The sequence below is a fragment of the Antechinus flavipes genome, chromosome 3, assembly GCF_016432865.1.
Source record: "Antechinus flavipes isolate AdamAnt ecotype Samford, QLD, Australia chromosome 3, AdamAnt_v2, whole genome shotgun sequence".
Classification (NCBI taxonomy): Eukaryota; Metazoa; Chordata; class Mammalia; order Dasyuromorphia; family Dasyuridae; genus Antechinus; species Antechinus flavipes.
Window position 1 is genome coordinate 479,263,013 of NC_067400.1, and position 22,127 is coordinate 479,285,139.

Sequence of the window (22,127 nt, forward strand, 5' to 3'; positions counted from 1 at the left end):
GTATATTCATTATTCCACATACTCACACATATACACATATACATGTTTGGACATAGCCAATTCAGAAATTCTTTCTGTTCAATGGTACATATCTGTCACAAGGGGTTTTTTCCTTTCTTTTTTTCAAAGTAGTAGTCGAAATCAAGTCAAGAATTCTTTTTCAGACTTACTATGTATCTAATACCGTGCTAAGTCATAGAGATACAAAAAATGGCAAACACAATCCCTCTTAGGAACTTATAATCTAATGCAAACAATAATGTACAAATAAGATAACCTGAAGATAAGAGAGTTTTATTCGTGGGAAAAAATTTAGTTTAAAAAAAAAAAGGATATCTTCAAGCACATGTATGACCAGAAAGAATATAGTGGCCAAGGGGCAAAAATGAATAGTACATTGGTGCTCCCAAGATGTTAAAAGAACAAGAAGAAGAATTTTAGAGTTTGGGGGAGATTTTCTGTGCAGTGTTTGAGTAAAGAGATAGACAAGGATTATACAAAATGAGAAGGTATAAAGAGACTGAGATTTATATCAGTAAGGAAAGCACTCACATCAATAAAATTATAGATCTATAGAAGAATCTAAGTATGATACAAAGCACCTTTCTAGGCCATTGTGGAAGATACAAAATAAATGTAAGAGTGTCTGCCATTAGAGGATTTATAATCCAAATGGAGAAGGGAAATATATACACATGAAACAGATAAAACAAAACTCAGATAGAAATAGAAAAAAAAATCTATCTAAAATAATTTCAAATTGCATAAAATATCTGGTACTTAACCCTATCAAGGCACAACTTTGGACTTAATTGACTACAACTACAAAACACTTTTAACAGATACAAAGACAAATCATTGGAGAGAGATTCATTATTCATAGTGGGACTATATCAATATAATGAAAATGATGGTAGTACCTGAATTAATTTACAGATTTAGTGCCACACCAATCAAAGTACCATGGAATTATTTTATATAATGTCATATTTGTTTTATTCCTGCAAAAGCTTTTTTTGTCTTTTAAGATTATTTCTATTGCTTATTTGATTAAGAATTTGCCCCTAAGTCACAATTGTATAATTCCATTTTCCTATAATTATTTTTCAGTATAGTCTTTTATATTTAGGCTGAGTATTCACTTGGAACTGTGCTAATAATAACAAAACACATCTAGAAGAACAGAGGTCAAGATTTCAAGGGAAATAGAGGAGGGAAAGTAGAAATAAAGAGGAAACTACTATTACCCAAATCTCAAACTATATTATAAAACAATAATCTTCAAAAATTCAGTTGTTCCTGGCCTTTAAAAAAAATAGAAAATCTGATCAGTGGAATAGACTAGGCAAGCAAGACCAAGAAATTATCAAGCATAGCAGCCATAAACTGAAATACACATACTACAAAGATAAAGACTACCTATTTGATAACTAGAAAGCAATTGGCAGAAATTAGGTATAGACCAACATCTTACAGCATATGCATAATAATTTCCAAATGAAATCTCAATTTAAAAATAGAAGGGCAATTTGAGAATGATGGAAGGTGGTACTTTATACAACTATGAAGGTGAGAAATTCTTAACCAAAATAGGGATAAAGATCATCTCTTTATTGTTGTTGCTAACAGTTATAGTTTTATTGTAGTTGATATTAATAAATTTACTCCAAATAACTTTATTCTTTAAGCAAATTAAAAATTCTGGAAACACTGGAAAACAAAAATTCTGGAAAGGTATATTTTAAAGGAAAGAGGTACATTTGGGTGTGTTTTTATCACATGATCACATCACAATATAAAATAACTAGTAACATCAATGATATCTTCGATGTCGAAGATAATTTTGTCTTCAGGACTACATATTAGAACAACTTGAACAAGAGTCTTCCTACAAAAGCCTAAGTAAAAAGAGCAAAGTTTAACACTTTAGAATAGATATCTTCTACAACCAGAAAATGCAACATTTCTAATTCGTGTAACAAAAGTATTAGAAAGTGGTTACATGATAATTTTGTTCTCAATTTGCTTGAGGCATAACCAGTTCATAATATTCAACATGGTGATAAAGGTAATCTTAAAAGATAAAATAGAAAGTTTTGGTTATATAATTTTCAGGAACAAAATAAATATATCTATAAGAAGAAATGTTGACTGGGGAATTTTTTTTAATAATTTAACAGAGATTTAGAAGAATCTCTGCTAAAATCTGATATCTAAGCTTTATAAAGAATTGCTACAAATAAATAAAAAGGAACCGTTACTCAAAAGGTAAGTGATCAGATACTGTGAAAAGGCAGCTTAAATATATATATAGTAAGTGTTTTTAAAAACATCAATAACCATATAAGAGAATATTTCTTAATTACTCCTAATAAGAGATATACAAACTAAAACAACTCTGAGGTTTTAGCTCACACCCATCAGATTGGCAAAAACAACAAACATTTAGAGGTAATTTAGCAAATGTTGGAGGGACTATGGAAAGACAAGTACATTATTGGTGGAGCTTGAATGAATTCTAGAAAACAATTAGAACAGAAAACTCTATATTTGTTTTGACTTAGTAATCAATACATGTATTAGGTATATTCCATGAAGGATGCCAAAGAGAGGGGTTACATTCTCTATTTGTAGAAGCCCTTTCTTTAGTACAGCAAAAAACTGATAATCACTTCTCACCTGCTATTTGGCTCATTATTATTCAATCATTCAATAGGATTCTCATTATTCTAAATTCTAAACTAATCCAGGGATTTATGTAGATATTTCCTTTATTAACAAAATTGCAGCCTTCCTGAAAGCAAAGTGGTCTCCATTGATTGGGTTCATAGGATCATAGATTTATTGGATCATAGTTGAAGAGTTGTAAGGGACCTCAGAGGCCATCTAATCTGACCTCCCTAATTTACAAGAAAGGAAATTAGGCCTGAGTCTAGGCCCAAGGTCACAAAGGTAGTAAGCATCAGAAGAAGGATTCAAACACAGTCCTCTGACTCCAGAACCAGTGTTCTCTCTACTGGGGCACAAATTGTGATAATTGAGTATAATAGAATATTATTATATTAATGAGAGATATTTTTATATCATACTGAACCAATACTGAAACATAAGAAATGAAGAATGGACAAAAACTTGAGAAGACTCAGATGAAACAATTTTGAAAAAAAATAAGCAGAACCAGGACAAGTCTATACAATGACCTCAGCAATGTCTGAAAAAATAACATTAAAAGACATCAGAATTCTGTTCAATTCAGTGACCAGTCAAGTCCAAAGGCCTAATGATGAAACCTGTCTCTTCTTAGCAGAAGAGTGATGTAGTGTAGATGTGGATGAGGCATTTGGTGGAGCTAGGTGGTGCAATGGATAGAGTGCAGGGCCTGAAGTCAGAAAGACATCTTCCCGAGTTCAAATCTGGCCTCAGACCTTACTGTGTGACTCTGGGCAAATCATTTATCCCTGTTTGCCTCCATTTCCCCATCTGTAAACTGAGCTGGAGAAGGAAACGGTAAATCACTCCAGTATCTTTGCCAAGAAAACCTTAAATGGGGTCACAGAGTTGAACACAATTTTACAACAATTTCTCTTTTCCAAGGGAAAGTCCTGATGGGAGGAGGAGAGGAGGTAAAAAAGATCACTTGAAAGTCACTGTGATATAAGGAAAAAAAAGGAAAACAGTATCAACAAAGCATTTGCTTCAAACAGAAAAAGAGAAAAGAGAGTTTACCCCTAGCAAATATATACAGGCAACTTAAAGGATTTCTCTCTCTCAAAGATAATTGCATTTGCCCCTTTCTTCCTAAGGCATGAGCCAGTCAATAGTCAATCAATAAACATTTATTAATCAAGACTGTGCCGGTTGTTCAGAGATGTACCAAACCCTTTTCAGGGCTCTTCATGCACCTTTGGTGTCTACCTGGCACTCAGTTCTCACCTGTGGCTCCAAGAAGCGCAGCAGCTGTACCCCAGTAAAAGTCTCTCAGCAAACTGTCTAAACCAGACCAAAGAAAATTAACAGGCCTCAAATCCAGTGAGTTAGGAGGCTCTCTACCCCAAGCCTGTGAAGACTTCCCTTGGGTGTAATGGATTACAGAGGGGGGAAAAAGGAAGAAGAAATACAATGGGGGGAGGATTTGGATTGCAAGGGCCCAAATATACTGGCCAAAATAAAGGGGACTATAAGCCTTCTCCTCCTCTTCCAATCTGCTCCTGAGACCTGAGAGGTCTCTTCCTTTGCTGTTCTTTAGCTCTCTGCAGGGTCAGCCCCTTGCCCAGTATGTCCAGGGCTGAGCCAGACTGCAAGCAGGGAACCCTCATCCAGCCAGGAACCAGTTGATTTGCAAACTGTCTCCAGTCTGTGGTTAAAGCTCGCCTACAACCCGAACATTCCCCACTGTGACCCTAGGAAACCTGACATACAGTCAGGGTCTGGGATGATGCACAGGGACCTTGGATCGCAGCCTCAGAGCGGGGTTCTTTCCTGCTACCCACCTCCGGGGTCAGGATGTCACTCAGAAAGCAATCTGAGCAGCCCCCAGGTCAGAGGTAGGACCATGAGGCAGAAACCTAGCTCATGGCGGTTCTTCTTAAAAACACACGGGAAAGGGCAAGTTTCGACACAGATGCCCAACTAGCTGCTCCTACCTGCGCTCCTCCCCTCTTCCCCACAGAGACCACACCATGAAGCCTCTTGAGATCCCAGGAGCCACACTCGAATAACCATTGACCTTTGAAAGCCACAAAGGGCTGTGAATGGCTCACTGGTGCTAGAGTCCAAAAACCATCTCTGATATGTATTACCTGTGTGCCTTCTCACCTCCAGACCTCAGTTTCCTTATCTGTAAAATGAGAATTTGAGCAAAATGGCCTCTGAGTTCCCTTCTGTTTTTAGAATTTATGCACGATTACAAAATGTCAAAAGGAAATCTGGTTTAGTTGAACCAAAGGACCTGAACTTACATCCTGATTGCACTTCTCACAGCCTGTAATTATAATGTAGATTTAGTACTGAAAAGAACCTTCAAGACTAACTTGTCCAACCTGATTTTAGCTAAATTTCTCTTAATCTAAAGATTAAGATCTTTAATCTTAAGATCTAAAATAGAGAACTTGTTTCTTTAGAGAATTCTGAGGACGGAGAGGGACTTTCTTAAAGGAGACACCATCCCACCCCTCTCTGTGACCCACTGACACTAGTCTCCTGGCTACCCTTCCCCATAACACTCCATCTCCTAGCTCTGAACATTTTCTCAACTATCCCTCACTCCGGGAATATTCTTGCTCATTGTATCTACTTCTCTGGCTTTCTTCAAGTCCCAGCTACAAGTCACCTACCAACCTCTTTCCCAATTTAATTTAAATGACTTACTTCCACTGATTATTTCAAATGTGTCTCATATATATTTTTTTTGTACTTAGCTGGTTTATATATAGCATACTGACCCCCTCCCCCATTATTAGACCATGAAGTCCTCAAGAACAGGAACTGTCCGTCATTATGTCCCTAGTGATTAATATAACGTGTGGCACACAGTAAGCACTTAATAAATGTTCATTGACTGAAAATGATAAGGAAAGTGAGTAACTTAGTAGCACATGAAATGGGTACAAATGAACCCCTGTCCAGAGGTAGGGGAATGGCCTAGACAGGGTCCTTTCAATGTTCCCTATGACTAATACTGTGATATGCTTTTGGAAGGGAAGGGAACATGTCAGAAAAGAGAGTAAGGAACCAAAAAGAGACAGACTGACTAGGATCTTGGGCTGAACCTAATAAGGGAAAATCCAGAAGAGGTAAAGGGGCAGCTGAATGGCAGAATAGACAGAGTGCCAGGACTGGAGTCGGACTCTTCTTCCCAATTCATATCCGGCCTAAGACATTTATTAGCGATGTGACCCTGAGCAAGTCATTTAACTGTTTGTCTCCGTTTCCTTATCATTTTATAAAATGAACTGGAGGAGGAAAAGAAGTATCTTTGCCAAAAAAATCCCAAGTGGGATCCCAAAAATAAGACACAATTGATGTGACTGAACAACAGCAATAGAGAAAGAACAAAACTGAAATACTCCCTGCCCTGGTAGAGTTTATAGTGCATTGAAGGAAAAACATGAACCATGTAAATATATACAGAATAAAGATAGAATAACTTAGGCAGTAGGTAAAAGCACTAGCAGCTTCCTGGGGGATCAAGAAAGACCCCTAGTAGATGCTGAGCTTTCAAGGAAACTAGGAATTTTAAGAAGTGAGAAAATTCATGGCAAACATGGGGGATAATCTGTGCAGAGGCATAAAAATGGAAGACGATGTTGTGTTTAAGAATGAACGGGAAGGCCAGTTTTTCTGGCCTCTCGAGTATGTGAAGGGGAATAATGTATGCTATCACTAGAAATGTAGTTTGGAACAGGTTGCAAAAGGCCTTAAATGCCAAACAGAGGATTTTATATTTGGTCCTGGATGTGAAGGGAACAACTGGAGTTTATTGAGTAGGGCAGTACCATGAGGAGCATGGGTTGGAGCGGAAAAAAGCTTTATGGTAGGGAGATTCATGAGGACCCTATTTTAAACAGTAAAAGGAAGGAGTGATGAGGGCCTGAACTAAGGTAGCACCTATGTAGGAAGAGAGAAGGGGGTGGACGCAAGGGGGAAAAAAATCAGGAAAAAATATAACCTCCTCCCTAGTCCCTTGAATGGAAGGAACAGGATGGGATAATGCCCTAAGCATAAACACCCACTGGCAAAGCCATGCCAATTGAGGGCACCGCTCTGTGGTGGGGGAAGGGAGGGAGATACCAAGCTGTCCGTGTCCTGAATGATAGCAGAGAATCCTTTGCAAAAGCCAGGATCCCCACTGCATTGACTGTGGATTCTTAATCAAAACAATTTTTTTTCATAAGCAACAACAAAAGCAAGTCCTGCATTCCTTGTTTCACATCAGCCTGTGTCAAGGATTCTGCTAATTTAAGAATAATAGGATGCTAGAGTTGGGAGAAACCTTAGAGATCATCTAGTCCAAAAATCTTCCAACATTTTACAGATGAAGAAATTGAGATTTATGGAAGCTAAAGAGTCAATTAGATAATACAATGGATAGAATGTTTGGCTTGGAGGTAGAAAGATCTAATACTAGTTGTGTGGGTAAGTCAATCTCTCTCAGCCTCAGTTTCCCTAGCTGTAAAATGGGAATAACAATAGTACTTAAGGGGCTGCTAGGTGGCGCAGTGGGTAGAGCACCAGCCCTGAAGTCAGGAGGACCTCAGTTTCAAATCTGATCTCAGACACTTAACACTTCCTAGCTCTGTGACCCTGGGCAAGTCACTTAACCCCAATTGCCTCAGGGGGAAAAAAATTACTTAAACCACTCCCCGTGTTGTTGTGAGGATTAATTGAACTAACATATATGAAATGTTTTGCAAACTTCAAAAGGCTCTTTTTTGTTACTATTTTCATTATATGACTCGCCCAAGATCTCACAGCTGGTAAATGGCAGCGCTGGATGCCGATCCAAGCCTTTTGATTGCCAAACAGTGTTTTTTATCATTCTACAAGTTCTGTTACCTCCTCCAGGCTCATCCTTCTAATTCCATCTTCTGGATGGAATCTGCACTGGCTCTCCGGTCCCCCTTGGCCACCCAATGGTTAATTTGGTTTTCCCTGGTTGACAACAAACACACCACCAAAACAGGCAACTATTTTTATCCCCGAATTAATCACAAAAGGCTAACGCTTCCACCTTCCCTGTGATTAAAAATTAGGAGACCAAATTCTATAGTGGTACAGGATAATAACCAATCCAGCGAGTGTGATGTATGAATAATGCATCTCTCGGCTGGCTGCTCCTCTCCCCCTCCACCGCCCCCCTCTCACTCTCTTCTGCCCAAGTTTGAATGGAGAGGTAATGAGTTGCTCTCCTTCCGGTAAAGTTACAGCTGCGGAGAAGGACTGTTGATTTCTATTCAGCTTGATGGCCCTGCGCTTCCTCCCCCAGCCTTTCCTCCTGCTGCCTAGGCCCGAGCACACGCACCCCCCCCAGCCCCCCTCCCCACCCCTCACTCCCACCCTCACCCCCATCTGGTGTGTAATGAGCCGAGGGCCAATCAATAATGCATGCCTACATGAATAACCAGGATGATAACCACTTATTTGGGAAGATGTAATCAGGACCCATTCTGAGTGTGAGTGTGTGTGAGAGAGAGTGTGAGTGTGTGTGTGTGTGTGTGTGTGTGTGTGTGTGTGTGTGTGTGTACATGAGCCCAATCCCTCCTTATCTCCGCGTCTCTGTTACCTCTAATTCAATAGACTGAAGCACAAGCAAAAAGATATGAAGAAATGTTCCAAGAGAGTTAAATGACCAGCGTGTTCTCTGGCGACCTCAGGCATGGGGACAGATCAACCCGTCAGGAGGCGACTCCGGGGGTCTGGGGGGCTGGAGCCCACTCAGAAGGACTCACACAAGAGGCCTGTGGTTTGGGACACTCGTGCCCTCTTAGGAGGCGGCAGGGATGGGGGGACGCAGACAGCAGGGCGTGCAGAGACCGCATCTCCCCTTCCTCCTAAAATACTAATCATGGGTCCCCAGCCGCCCAATGGAGGCCGAGACTGCCGGGGCCTTGCTAGCTCTCCTCCGCCTCAGGGCCTGACTAGGACAAGAGCAGGGCTCAGGTGGGTGAACGAGGGGAATTAGTAAGAGTCCTTACGGGAAAGGGTCAAGGCCGGTCGCTTTTCCCCTGTGGATCAGCTTGGGGAGGAGTGAGAAGAGGCCTTCTCTGCATCTTTGGGATGAAATTCCAGTTATTGAGAGCTAATCGTTGGCTGCTTTGTCCTCCCCCATTTATCGGAACCCATAATCATCCTCCTTCCCCACCCTGAACCATCTTGTGATCCTGGGGCTCTGACCAGCCCCGATCAGCCCAGGGAGGGCGAGCCAAGGATTAATGAGTGTTTAGCAAGCCCCCAAATGAAAGCCTGTGAGCAGTGTTGGGCCAGTGAGTTGTCATTACTGCCGAGCCCCCGGGGCCCTGGCCACCCCACCCAGAGAGGCCATCTGCACTGAGCTGTGGGACCACCCAGCAAGACTCTGGCTGAAAAGAGAAAGAACTGGGAGGGGTTGGATGACCTCAAAAAGGCCAATGAGGGTAGGCATTGAGAGAGAGAAAAAGGACCGGAATGTGAAAGAACAGGAGCTACTGATTTCATATTAGAATCACTGAGAATATGCATTTTTTTCATCCAAAATGTAAGGAGGAAGCCATTTCAAATTCAGTTATGGTGTCAGGAAGTTTAGCCAGAGAGAATCCTGGCTGGAGGCAGGAGGATAGCTGGGATGACCCTGTGGGGGAGGGACTTCTATTTAAGAATAATAGCAGAAGTAGAGGCCCAGAGGATATCTACTGGAACCTTGGCAGTTTTCAATCAAGAAAACTAGAATTAGAGATTTGTCCAAGGTCACATAGGGAGGAAGTGTCAGTCAGTATTCAAAGTCCATTCTCCTGATTTCAGAGCCAGTGATCTTTCCATTGTTTTATACTACCTCTCAGTGGCCAATGGGCTCTGGGACAGAGCAGTTATTGATGGATGGAAGGAAGGAAGGAAGGAAGGAAGGAAGGAAGGGAGGAAGGAAGGAAGGAAGGAAGGAAGGAAGGAAGGAAGGAAGGAAGGAAGGAAGGAAGGAGGAAGGAAGGAAGGAAGGAAGGAAGGAAGGAAGGAAGGAAGGAAAAGAGAGGGAGGGAGGGAAAGAGGAAAGAAGGGAGGGAGGAAGGAAAGGAAAGGAGAGCAGCCTGTCTAGTGAAAAGCTATCAACTCCTATCCCCATGGTAACCTATGGTAACCAGGAGAGGGAGATCCCTTTATGTTAAGCCAGTGCTACTGTCTTGGTCATTCTGATGTACTCCAGGGATCAAAGACATCCTACATCCAAGGTCTCCAAAACAGACTGCACTCTGACCCCAGGGGAAGAAACAAGGTAGTGAGAGCATGAAGGAAGCGAGGAGGCTGAAGTATGGGAGAATTTGCACCCTTTGTAAATTTTGCCATCACTGAGCATCTGCTCCATCCAAAATGGAGATCAATCGATCAGCATGATTTATTAAGCACCTTCTATGTGCCAGGCCTTGTTCTGGGCTCTTTGTGTACAGATAAAAGGAATGGAACCATCCCTACTCTCAGTGCACATGAAAATACAAAAAGCTTGGTCATTTTAAATAAATTCAATTTTTATATTTCAATTCAATTACTATGAGGCTTTACTTTGTCTGTTCTGAAAAATCGGACCCACCAGAGAGCGTACTCTTTGGCCAAACCCACATACCCCCCCATCCAAGTCGGTTAACAAGTTACGGGCTAGGCCCTGTGTTAGGTATTGGGGACATACCTCCTAAAGTAGCCCCACAGTCATGTTGTAGAAACCCACCACCGCTTCTCCTCCTACAGAGAGAGAAACAATGAAGCCCAAGGAAAGTGTCACTTCTCGGCTTTCAGACTGATGTCTCCTCTGCTTCTCTCCCACAGTGCCTCCTGATGATCCCGTCATCCTGGGAGGACCGGTGATCAGTCTTCGTGCGGGAGACCCCCTCAACCTCACCTGCCACGCTGACAACGCGAAGCCCGCAGCTTCTATTATCTGGATGAGGAAAGGAGAGGTTATGAATGGGGCCACCTACTCCAAGGTGAGACATCGGGTGGGCAAAGGCTGGGGGAGGGGAGCAGACACGGACCTTTCTCTCAGTCCACAAGACCCCAGAACGATGAAGGAAACCTCAGAAATGGTCATACAAGCCTCGAGTAGGTCTGGACCTCAGGGATCACCTTCTCCATCTCCGAATTTTATAGGTCAGGAAACAGATCCAGAGAAGGGACGGGCTCTCTGGTGATCACACAGGCAGGAGTAGAGAACAGAGACACCTCAGGCTCAGGTATCCTTCCCACTCCCTAATACTGACTCCCTCACCCGATGTGCTTTTTATCAGTGGTGGATTTTAGGTCTTATTGGCCGCTCCCATTCCCATTCCAAGAAGCTGAACTCTCAAAGCAACTCATCCTTTTTTTAAGCTGCAGGATCGCCCTGCGTTCAACCTGCCCCACCGGGCCAATGGCAGGAGCTCAGCCTCCAGCCTCTCTTCACCCGCACCCACCCACCAGAGTATGGGTGAGAAACATTTTCCCTCCAGCATAGTCCCAAGCCCCGGGCTCTGAGAACCAGCTTATTAGGAGATAAATCCTCCAGCTTGTCTTTCCATTGGGGAACCACCCAGCTGTATCATTAAACATGAAAATATGACAATGAGAATATTCCAATCAGATGAGGGCAGAGGGGAAGGAAGCAGACATTCTTCCCAGACTTGTCAGGTCCTGTTCCCTTCCTAAGCCCTAAGCAGCAGCTGGGCTAGAGCCTCTGAAAAGAAAAGATAGAATTTAACGGGATCCAGCAGAGGGCAGAAAGGGCTAAGGACAGCTGCCAAAAACTCGCACGACCTCCTGTCCCTCATTCCAAAGCCCGAAATTGGGATGTCAAGTTCAACTCTGCAAATATTTACTGATCACCTCCTCTCTGCCAAAGACACATGGGGAATGCAGAATGTGAGGAAGCACAAAGCTCTAAAGTAGAATGCTGGATGAAGCGCAAACTCCTGTTTTCTGGGGGCTCACACCTTTGCTGGGGAGACAAGATCATAAAGAATCAGCTCCTCGAGGGTTTGGTGAAACTTTTAATCTTCCATCCAGTTACTTGTCCTTTCTTTTTCCCCTCCCCCTTTTCAAGATTTACATTCCAACAGTGCTGCCTCTCATCTCTGCTAAAGCACCCAGCAGTGACTCTTACCAAAATGTCACATCTGTTTTCTGTAACTGATGAAGAGTAGTCCTGGGAGCAGCCAAAAGTGGAGAAGGGAAAGGAGCTTCTCTGAGAAAGGGGATGAGCCCACCAGGAGGTCCCCCCAAAGAGCTAAATTAATAATGATATTAATGATGGTGGCGGTGATCCCTCCCTCGAGTACTTCAAGCACTTTCTATTTTTCAAGGCACATATTTTTCTCAAAATGATGGATAAAGAGGGACCAGATGCTATTAATTTAGGCAGCTAGATGGCATAATGGATAGAGCGCTGGACGTGAAACCAGATACACTTGAGTTTCTACTCCTACCTCGGTCACTTACAAACTGTATGACTGTGGACAAGTCACCTAATCTTTTTCAACCTATCTGTAAAATAAGTACAATAATGGCATTTACATGATAAGATTGTTGTGAGGATAAAATGGGGTAATATATTGTAAAGGGCTTTGGAAACCTTTCCGGGCTATGTGAGTGCTAACTATTATTGTGATGTTGTATTTTCCAGATGATTAACCTAAGAGAGGTTAAATTGCTTACCCGCAGTCATATAGCTAGCTTGTATGAGCATCAAGATTGGAGCCTGGGTCTCCAAACCCTAAATAGACTGTTCTTTCTAACTATTGTTGAAGAAAAGGAGGAAACTAAGGAGTTGAGAAATGAGATGTGAAAGGATTATATCTCATGAAAGTTAATTTTGTGTTCAACATAATCATCTTTGTTATCATCTTATAGTACCTTTACTCCAAAAATTATGTCTAAGATGACATCTGAGCACAAAAGGGAGCCAGTCAGTCAATAAGCATTTATTAAGCATCTCCTATGTTTCAGACACTGAGGGTAGTTACAGAGAGAGACAGTGGAATGGAGGGAGGGAGGGAAGGAGAGAGAGAGAGAGAGAGAGAGAGAGAGAGAGAGAGAGAGAGAGAGAGAAAGAGAGAGAGAGAGAGAGAGAGAGAGAGAGGAGAGAGAGAGAGAGAGACAGAGACAGACAGACAGAGAGAGACAGCAGAAAGAGAGAGAGAGGAGAGAGAAAGAGAGAGAGAGGGACAGAGACAGAGAAAGACAGAGAGACAGAGAAGAAGAAGAAGAAGAAGAAGAAGAAGAAGAAGAAGAAGAAGAGAAGAAGAAGAAGAGAGGGAGGGAGGGAGAGAGAGAGAGAGAGAGAGAGAGAGAGAGAGAGAGAGAGAGGAAGGGAGGGAGATAGAGACAGAGAAAGACAGACAGATACAGACAGCAGAAAGAGAGAGAGAGGAGAGAGAAAGAGAGAGAGAGGGACAGAGACAGAGAAAGACAGAGAGACAGAGAAGAAGAAGAAGAAGAAGAAGAAGAAGAAGAAGAAGAAGAAGAAGAAGAAGAAGAGAAGAAGAAGAAGAAGAAGAAGAAGAAGAAGAGAGGAGGGAGGGAGAGAGAGAGAGAGAGAGAGAGAGAGAGAGAGAGAGAGAGGAAGGGAGAGAGAGAGAGACAGAGAGAGGAAGGGAGGGAGAGAGAGACAGAGAGAGAGAGGAAGGGAATGAGAGAGAGACAGAGACAAAGAAAGACAGACAGATACAGACAGCAGAAAGAGAGAAAGAGAGAGAGACAGAGACAGAGACAGACAGACAGACAGAGAGAGAGAGGGAGGGAGTGGAAGGGAAGGAGGGAGGGAGAGAGAGAGAGACAGAGAGAGAGAGAGAGAGAGAGAGAGAGAGAGAAAGAGAAAGAGAGAGAGAGAGAGAGAGACAGAGAGAGACAGACAGAGAGGAGAGACAGAGAGAGAGAGAGACAGAGAGAGAGAGAGAGAGAGAGAGAGAGAGAGAGAGAGAGAGAGAGAGAGAGAGAGAGAGAGTCCCTGATTCCAGGTCTTCTATGCTAGACTATCTCTCAAACACAGAAATTCCTAGATGATTGTCACTTATATTCTCCCCCTCACAAGTGTGCTGAAGTCAGCTCCAACCCAACGCTACTGTTAAATTTTCAGTATAAGCATTTACACCTTAGAAATTGGCAAACACTAAGAATTCAGGCTTGATTTATTCTTCTGTAGATTATTTAGAAAGAAAGTGAGGGAGTAAATGTGAATAATGCATATTAAACTCAATATATCACACATACACTTTGCTATTTCAGAGAGTCAGTTGTTAAACATTTACCAGCATACCCTAGGCTCCTCTTTACCATGATTAAGGCTTCCAGACATCCAGGTAAAAGATTTGTTGTTTTTGTTCGGTAGTTTTCAGTTGAATCTGACTCTTCATAATTCCATTTGGGGTTTTCTTGGCAAAGATACTGGAGTAGTTCATAGTTTTCTTCTCTAGCTCATCTTACAGATGAGGAAATTGAGGCAAATAGAGTTAAGTAACTTGGCCGGAATCACATTGCTAATAAATGTCTAAAGCCAGATTTGAACCCAGGAAAATGAGTCTTCCTGACTCTAGGCCTGGCATTCTGTCCTCCGTGCCACCTTGCTGCCCCTAGGTGGTTGTAGTTGGGAAAAAAAAATGACATGACCATGTTAGAGTAAAGTTACAGTGTCTGGCTGTGGCTGATCAGACCATTACGAGCCCAGAATGCTCTACCAGAATTGGGCACAAATAGTCCATGTGAACATTGGGGGGGTTTCTCTAACTTTGCACATCTCGCATTTCTTCTGAGCTACTTCGGTTCTGCTTTGCTCACAGAGACAGCACCTTCTCTGATAAGGGCACTCCATGCTGGGGGTCCTGTGCCAGTGTCTCCCATGTCATAGAATCAATTCTAAAGTTCTTGAGAGAGACCTTGAGAGTGTCCTTGTACTGCTTTTTCTGATTACCTTGTGTTTACCATGTGTGAGTTCTCCATAAAATAGTTTTTTAGGCAAATTTATGTTTGGCATTCAAACGTTCTACAGAAAAGAAAAAGAATAGAATCCAATAACCACTTATTAAGCACCAAGCTAGACACTAAAGCAATGGAAGCCACCCCTTCCCTAGTGGATAAAACTGGAAGACATTTGAAAGCAATCATTTTCCTCTCCCTTGCTTTAAAGATGTAGTGCAATAAAAGTCCATTCAGCTAGAAGAAGAGACAAAAAAATCATATCAAGTGTACAGACCTAGAATTCTTTTCCCAAAAGAGGCTTTCCAGATATAGTTTATACTCAACTCAATCAGTAAGCATTGACTAAGCTCCTACATGAGCAGCTAGATGGTGCAGTGGATAGAGTGCTGAGTCTGGAGTCGGGAAGAATCATCCTCCTGAATTCAAATCCAGCTTCAGACATTTACAAGTTATGCGACTATGGGCAAGTTGCTTAACCCTGTTTGCCTCAGTTTCCTCATCTGTAAAATGAGCAAGAAGGAAATGGCCACCCATTCCAGTATCTCTGACAGGAAAACTCCCAAAATGGCATCACAAAGAATCAGAAATAACAACAACAAAGCACCTCCACTATATCCAGCTCCCCACTGGATGCTATGGAAGAGTCCAAAAAATATGACATGCCACCTCTATTCTTCCTCCCACACAGCTGCCAGATTGATATATCTAAAACATAAATGTGACCATGTCATTCGCTTCCCTGCTCAAGAAGCTCCAATGGCTCCCTCTTGCCTCTAGGATCAGATATCAATTCTTTTATTTGGCAGTAAAAATCCTGCACAATCTGTCTTGAATTTCCCTTTCCAAACCAATTTCATATTTCTCTTCTTTATTATCTCTATGTCCCAGACCTATGTGCTTTTCCCCAGACCTGACATTTCCCATCTCCAAGCTTTTGCCCAGGCTGTGTCCTGCCTTCCCCACTCCCCTCATTTTCCCACATTCACCTTCTTCATCTCTCCATCTTGAAATCTTCCTTTCAATGCTCATCTGAAGTACTTGCTACCTCTTAAAAGAAATCTTTCCAAATTTCCCCAATTGTTACCTGTCTCCCTCACCCTGAAAATAACTGTACAAATTTTATATTAAATCACCGATGTACAAATTATCTCTTCCCAATAGAACATGATCTTCTCGAGGATAGGGGCTGTTTTGTTTTTGTCTTTATGTGCTCCATGCTTTACACAGTGCCTGGCACATAATACATCTACTCCAAGTGTCTGGTAAATTGAATTGAATTACGTTGACAAGGAGACATAAAAAGTTAACTGACAAACTCAGTCGTGACAAGAGATGTCTCAGGATGATCTGTGATGAGGCAACATGTAACTGACGCATTAAAATGAAATAGAATTCAAAAAAGGAGGAGAAACTCCGCATTTCTCTTTCCTGGTCCTGGATTAATCTGGCCATGCAATTTTGGATTCGTTGGTTTTTCCCTCTTGTGCCTCTGAAGTGGGCGATTACACAGAAGAACATCAAAGACAGCCCTCCAAGTTCTTTGTGTTGCCTTTCCTTTCTTTGCCCCTTTCCTTCAGACAGCCAGCATGGTCAGGCTGTCTGAGAAGGAGCCTGCCCTTCCGTCCCCTGTGTTTTGATCTGGGCTTCTGGGCCTTGAAGCTGGCGATGGCATTATCATCCGAAATGCCAACAAATAAATAGATAAGAGAGTGGGAGGAGAGGTGACAGAAGAGGGTTTGATCTCCTTAGAAGGAGGAGGAAGGAATGCTTGCTGAGCAGAGATGCTGAAGCAAGAGCAGAGAAGAGAGTATATGCTGAAGCATCTTTGGTTTGGAGTGTGACCAAGCTATAATCCGGGTCTGGATTCAGCCCCTCAGGCCAGACTCTCCCCATATCCCAAGCCCAGCTCAAGCCTTTGTCAAAAACCAGAGCTTTTGCTCACAAACACAAGCTTTTCCAATGCATTATATACCATCAGAGGCTTAGGGCTGGAAAGGAGCCCCGATCTTATGTAGTGCAACCTCCAGTCCCATTTTACAGATGAAGAAACTAAGACCTAAAAAAGTAAACTATTTGACCTAACATCACATAGGCAATAAGTAACAGTGCATAGAGCATGGGATTGGGAACCAAGAAGACTTAGCTTCTTACAAAATAGGCTTTTCCAATCTTAGCCATTTGGGGGATTTTCCTGGCAGAGACCCTGGAGCGGTTGGCCATTTCCTTCTTGTTCATTTTACAGATGAGGAAACTGAGGCAAACGGGGTTTAAACAACTTGCCCATAGTCACAGAGCTGGTAAATGTCTGAAACTAAGCCCTAAGAAAGGGAACTATTTGGCCCAACATCACATAGGCAATAAGTAGCAGTGCCTAGAGCCCGGGGCCTCAGAGACTTACTCAGCCTTAGTTAGTTGTGTGACTCTGGGCCAGTCGCTTCATGCTTTTTGCCTCCATTTCTCATCTGTCAAAATGAGGTAGAGAAGGAAGTGGCAAACAGGCCAGTATCTGGCCAAGAAAACCCCAGAGGAGGTCACGGAGCGTGGGATGCGCCTGAGCTGCCCCTCAGCAAGTGGCTGTGTACGTCAGACTGCAGTTCCGTTACACGGCGGCTGAGAAGACAGAACCAACACGAGTGAAATCATTAGCAAAACAATCAAACAAGGACCGCACGGATGTCTGTGCGTCGCTTCAAGGCTGACCCAATGCTGTGTACACATAACACAGATGATCAGGTGGTGAGGGCTAATGGAGAAAGAACTAGTCTTGAAGCTGGGAAAACTTCCTTTGACATCTTACGGCTGTGGGACGCTGACCAAGGCATTCACCTCTCGGAGCCCCAGACGGCTCTCTGAGCTTCTCTAAATCGCAGAGCAGGTGTTGCCGGGAGAGTTTCCTCATTGGGAGTGTGATACACAAGCAAAATCACAGGTTTGGTGTGTGGGTTTTTTAAGGTACAGATGATGCTGGGAGAATTCGGAGCAGTGAGAGACCGGGCTGTAGTTGTCAGAGACCTCATGCTACTGGGCAAATACAGGAAAGTAATTCTGGTTACCACAGAGGTTGGTCCTCTCAGACCTTGCCTCTCCAGCCCTAGAAGTCCCTGTTGCTGGCAGGGTATACACCAGATGATGCCCAAATAAGTCTGCCTCTCTCCTCTCTCTACCAACTCCTTTGCCCGCAGGGCTCTCAGGACCCATGCTAATTAGAACCTATGGAGGGTGGTCCTCTCCCTGCCGTCACTGACTCCTATGAAATTAATTAGGACTCAGATCATGACGATGTGATCATCAGGAACTGATTCCAGTCACCACAGACCCCTCAGCTGTGCGCTCTCCTTCTGCTCCTGTGCCCCCCACCCAGCCCCAGCTATGGGCCCCGAAGAACCAAACTCCCCAATGACTGCCACACTGGGGTAAAAAGAGGTTTGGGAGAGAAATGAAGCCCTGGGAATAGATCGCCACGCAAACAACGTTCCTCTGGCACCTGCTCCACCACTGCCTCTAAGGCAGAGCAGCTCCTCCTTCCCCCCACTCCAGCCCAGGAGGCAATTTGGGATTGGCTCTTGCCTAGTAGCCTGTGAGGAATCCCAAGGGATGGAGTCCCCGGTGAGACTGGAAGCCACAGTTTTAGCTTTGCTTACTCCTACCCCTGGTCAGTTAGACCTCATAACCCTGTGGCCCTAAAGGGGCTACTTGGTCTCAAAAGCATCAGAGCTGCAGGGGCCTTTAAGGAGATTAAATCCAATAGCTGTGGTCAAGGCCCTGGTGATGTTACTCAGGTTTTGCTTAGTCCCTCTGTCTCAGCCAGTCCTAACTATCTCTAGGAACATCATAGGGAGCAGAAAGGAAGAATTTATAACATGATCCCTATCCTAAAGGAGCTTTCAGTCTCACTGAGCAAGCCAAACTGATGTACATGAAACCAATGGTAGGGTTTTTTAACACGATAAGAATAGTAACTGGTTTTGTCAAGCATTTTAAGGTTTATACACAATATTTCATTTGATATAAGATGGCATATATAGATTAAGAGTACTAGAGAATTTTAAGAGGAAAAGATTGATGTGAGCTCTGGTCATCAGAGGTTTCATGGTAGAGATTACCGTACAGATTTCAAGGAAAACATCCAATTACTAATCTTGTCTAAATTTCACACATTCTCTCTCTCTCTCTCTCTCTCTCTCTCTCTCTCTCTCTCTCTCTCTCTTTGTCTGTCTGTCTGTCTGTCTGTCTCTCTCTCTTTCTCTCTCTCTCTCTCTCTCTCTCTCTCCCTCCCTCCCTCCCTTGTCTCTCTCTGTCTCTGTCTGTCTCTCTCTGTCTGACTGTCTCTCTGTTTGTCTTTCTGTCTCTGTGTGTCTCTATATTTTTTCTCTCTCTCTGTCTCTCTCTCTCTCTGTCTCTCTCTCTGTCTCTATGTTTCTCTGTCTCTCTCTCTCTCTCTCTCTCTCTCTCTCTCTCTCTCTCTCTCTCCTCTCTCTCTCTCTCTTACATATATACTCCTGATAGGCAAAAACAACCTTATTGCACTTTTCTAGCTCTAGTTCTTAGCCCAGGGACACTTAATAAAATATAATTTATGGAATGAAATTAAATACATGTATGTATATACGTATATGGCTGTGACTTAGAATAAATCAGCTCATCTTTCTAGGACCTCCGCTTCTTCCTCTGTAAATGGAGTCAATGACCTCTGAAATGTCTTTGAGCTCTCATATTCTATAACTATTTGAATGCATATACACACTTCTTCTTCTTCTTATGTGTCCACTTTTTAGTAATCCTTCTCCCTTCTATGACATCCCATTCACAGATATGTGCATAAAGGTATATACTCCCACATGCACATTTCCTAATTTATACATAGATATCAATAGATATGTAAATGCACATGTATTCTCCTATGGGGCAGGGAGAGACAGAGACAGATAGAAAGACAGATAGAGAGAGACACAGAGAGATACAGAGAGAAAAAGGGAGGGAGAAACAGAGAGAAAGAGACAGAGACGGAGAGACATTGACAGGGACAGAGAGAGACAGACAAAAACAGAAATAGAGACAGAGACAGAGAAACATTCACAGGGACAGAGAGACAGACAAAAACAGAGAGACGGAAAGAAACAAAGAGAGAAAGAGAGAGGGGAGGGGGAAGGAGAGGGAGAGGGAAAGAAAGAGGGAGAAGGGGAAGGGAGAGGGAGAGAGAGAAGGGGAGGGAAAGGGGAAGGGGGAGGGAGAGAGAGAAGGAGAGGAAGAGAGAGAAGGGGAAGGAGAGAGAGAAGGGGAGGGAGAGGGGGAGGGAAAGGGAGAGAGAGGAGAGAGAAAAAGAAAAAGGAGAGGGAAAAACAGAGATAGAGACACAGAGAGACAGAGAGGGAAGGAGAAACAGCAACAGAGACAAACAGAAACAGAGAGACAGAAAGAGAGGGGGTGGGGAAAGATCATAGGGAAAATAAATGGAGAAAAGAAAAAAGATCAGGTCCCAGAAAATTGGTGATTACATCTTAATTATAGTACTTGATATGAGGCTCTAGGTCTTTCAAGTGGCTGTAATGGGATTTTGTCACAGCAGATCTAATAATAATAGTAATAACAGTTAGCATTTATATAGCACCTACTATAAGTCAAGCACTGCATTAGGTGCTTTACAAATATTCTCATTTAATCCTCACAGCAACCTGGAAGGTAGGGGCTATTATTATCCCCATTTTACTACTGAGTAAAGTGAGGCAAACAGAGGGTAACTGACATACCCAAGATCACACAGCTAATGTCTGAGACTGCATTTGAACCCTGGTTTTCCAGACTCCAGACCAGAGTTCTGTCTACTATACTACCAAGAGCCACAACTAGGACTACTTACATTCAGGGAAAATACAATCTGAGGGAGAAGAGAGAGAGTAGGGCAGAAAATGGACCACCTCAGGTGCATCATAAAAGAAGGTGGCTGGTCCCCAAGAGAGTCCAGTCCTACGCTAGGCTGAGGGCTCCTAACTCCCTACCCCCTAAGAGAAGACAGAGAGGGGCTAATAGGAAGACAAGGCCCAAGGTTCCACAGACAGGACCCTGGCTATGAGTGTGCTGAGGGCCAGAAGCAATGGTGGATAGAGGGCCTGGGTCCGGTGAGAAAGCAAAGACCATCACTGTCAGAAGGGGAGTCCCATCCCCAGATGTCAAGACCCTAGGAAAAAGCCTCAGTTGCATCCATACTGTGGTATTCAAGACATTGTCCAGGCCTGGCACAGGGAAGGGAAACCAAGAGGCCTGGTCAAAGCAAAGACACCTTTCTACCCTCCCACCTACACTATACAAATACACACACACATGGCAAAGAGGGAGCAGCAAGAGCCTTCTAGCAGTGTGGCCCTTCTGATAGTGCAGTAAAAAGAAATTTCATAACTAGTGCCTAATAATTAATGCCCCTCCTAACCCAGAGCTGATTTACATGCTAATGAACCTTTCTGAAGCTAGAGGGTGGCAGCTTTATGTCTCTAGGGTGTCTCAAAACCCAGACTTACTCCCAGGAAATGAAAGAAGGGAGAAGAGAGGAGGGTAAAGAGGAAAGGAAACCAGAAAAAAAAAAAAGAAAAGAAAAGAAAAGAATTGATAAAAGAGGAGAGAGAATTGGACGAGTGGAGGAAAAAAAGAATTAAGAACAGAATAAACTGGCAATCCCCAAACTGTGTTCCCTGGATCCCTGACGTTCTGTGCCTCAGTGTGACAAAGAATCAGTTCTGTACTATCAATGGTTTTTCCCTCTAAGTTATTTAATGATACACTTTGGTAACTCCATGATTTCAAAGATGGAAGCTCTTTCCCCCAGCGGGTATAAGAACCACTCTCTGCCTTCTTCTTAGTACGATTCTTGTCTAATCTCCATGGAGCATCTACCAAAGAGATGGAAGCCTTCCTCTTCAACTTTAGTGTCTAGGTGGTACAAATATACCAACCCATGAAATTACACACATATCCAAAATAATATTGTGCGTTTATACTCTCCCAGCATGAAAATCAGCTTAATTTCCTCAGTATTGCTCCAATAGCTCCCCACGTGATCTTTATTTTAAGGGACATACCCTACAGGATCCTGAAACTCATTTTTATGGGTTCCATTTTTTATCAAAAAAAAGAGAAAAAAGCAAGAAGGAGAGCAACAAAGACAATGGGCAAGAAATGAAAATAATCCCATGTGTAGCATGCCTCTAGCTTTAGCCCTTTGTGTGCCCCTTCCAGTCCTCACTTACCCTACTCTGCCACCCCTCCCTATCTCAGTTCCTCTCCTCAAATGCCCCACTCTCTGTTTTGCTTCCCACAAAGTCCCACAGATCTTGTGCAATCTGGCGATTATCCTAGCCTGCCAAATTTCCAACTGGGCTTCATCTTGCTGCACCCACTCTGGCGTAACATTTAGATGCCCTTGGCCATCCTCCTTACTTCAGGAAATCAGAAAAAAAAGATGGGTTCCCTAGGGCCAGGTGTGTGAATGTGTATGTTTGTGAGTGGGGGACAGC

At 43.1% G+C, this 22,127-nt stretch overlaps 1 protein-coding gene across 2 annotated transcripts in view; it reads left to right on the forward strand.

Moving 5' to 3' along the window:
* KIRREL3 (kirre like nephrin family adhesion molecule 3) overlaps positions 1–22,127 on the forward strand; it is a 771,808-nt gene that overhangs the window by 695,412 nt on the left and 54,269 nt on the right. For both annotated transcript variants that reach the window (XM_051986700.1, XM_051986702.1), the window contains exon 6: positions 10,504–10,661. In XM_051986700.1, coding sequence (XP_051842660.1) covers positions 10,504–10,661 — 158 coding nt within the window. The remainder of the gene's footprint in view (positions 1–10,503; positions 10,662–22,127) is intronic.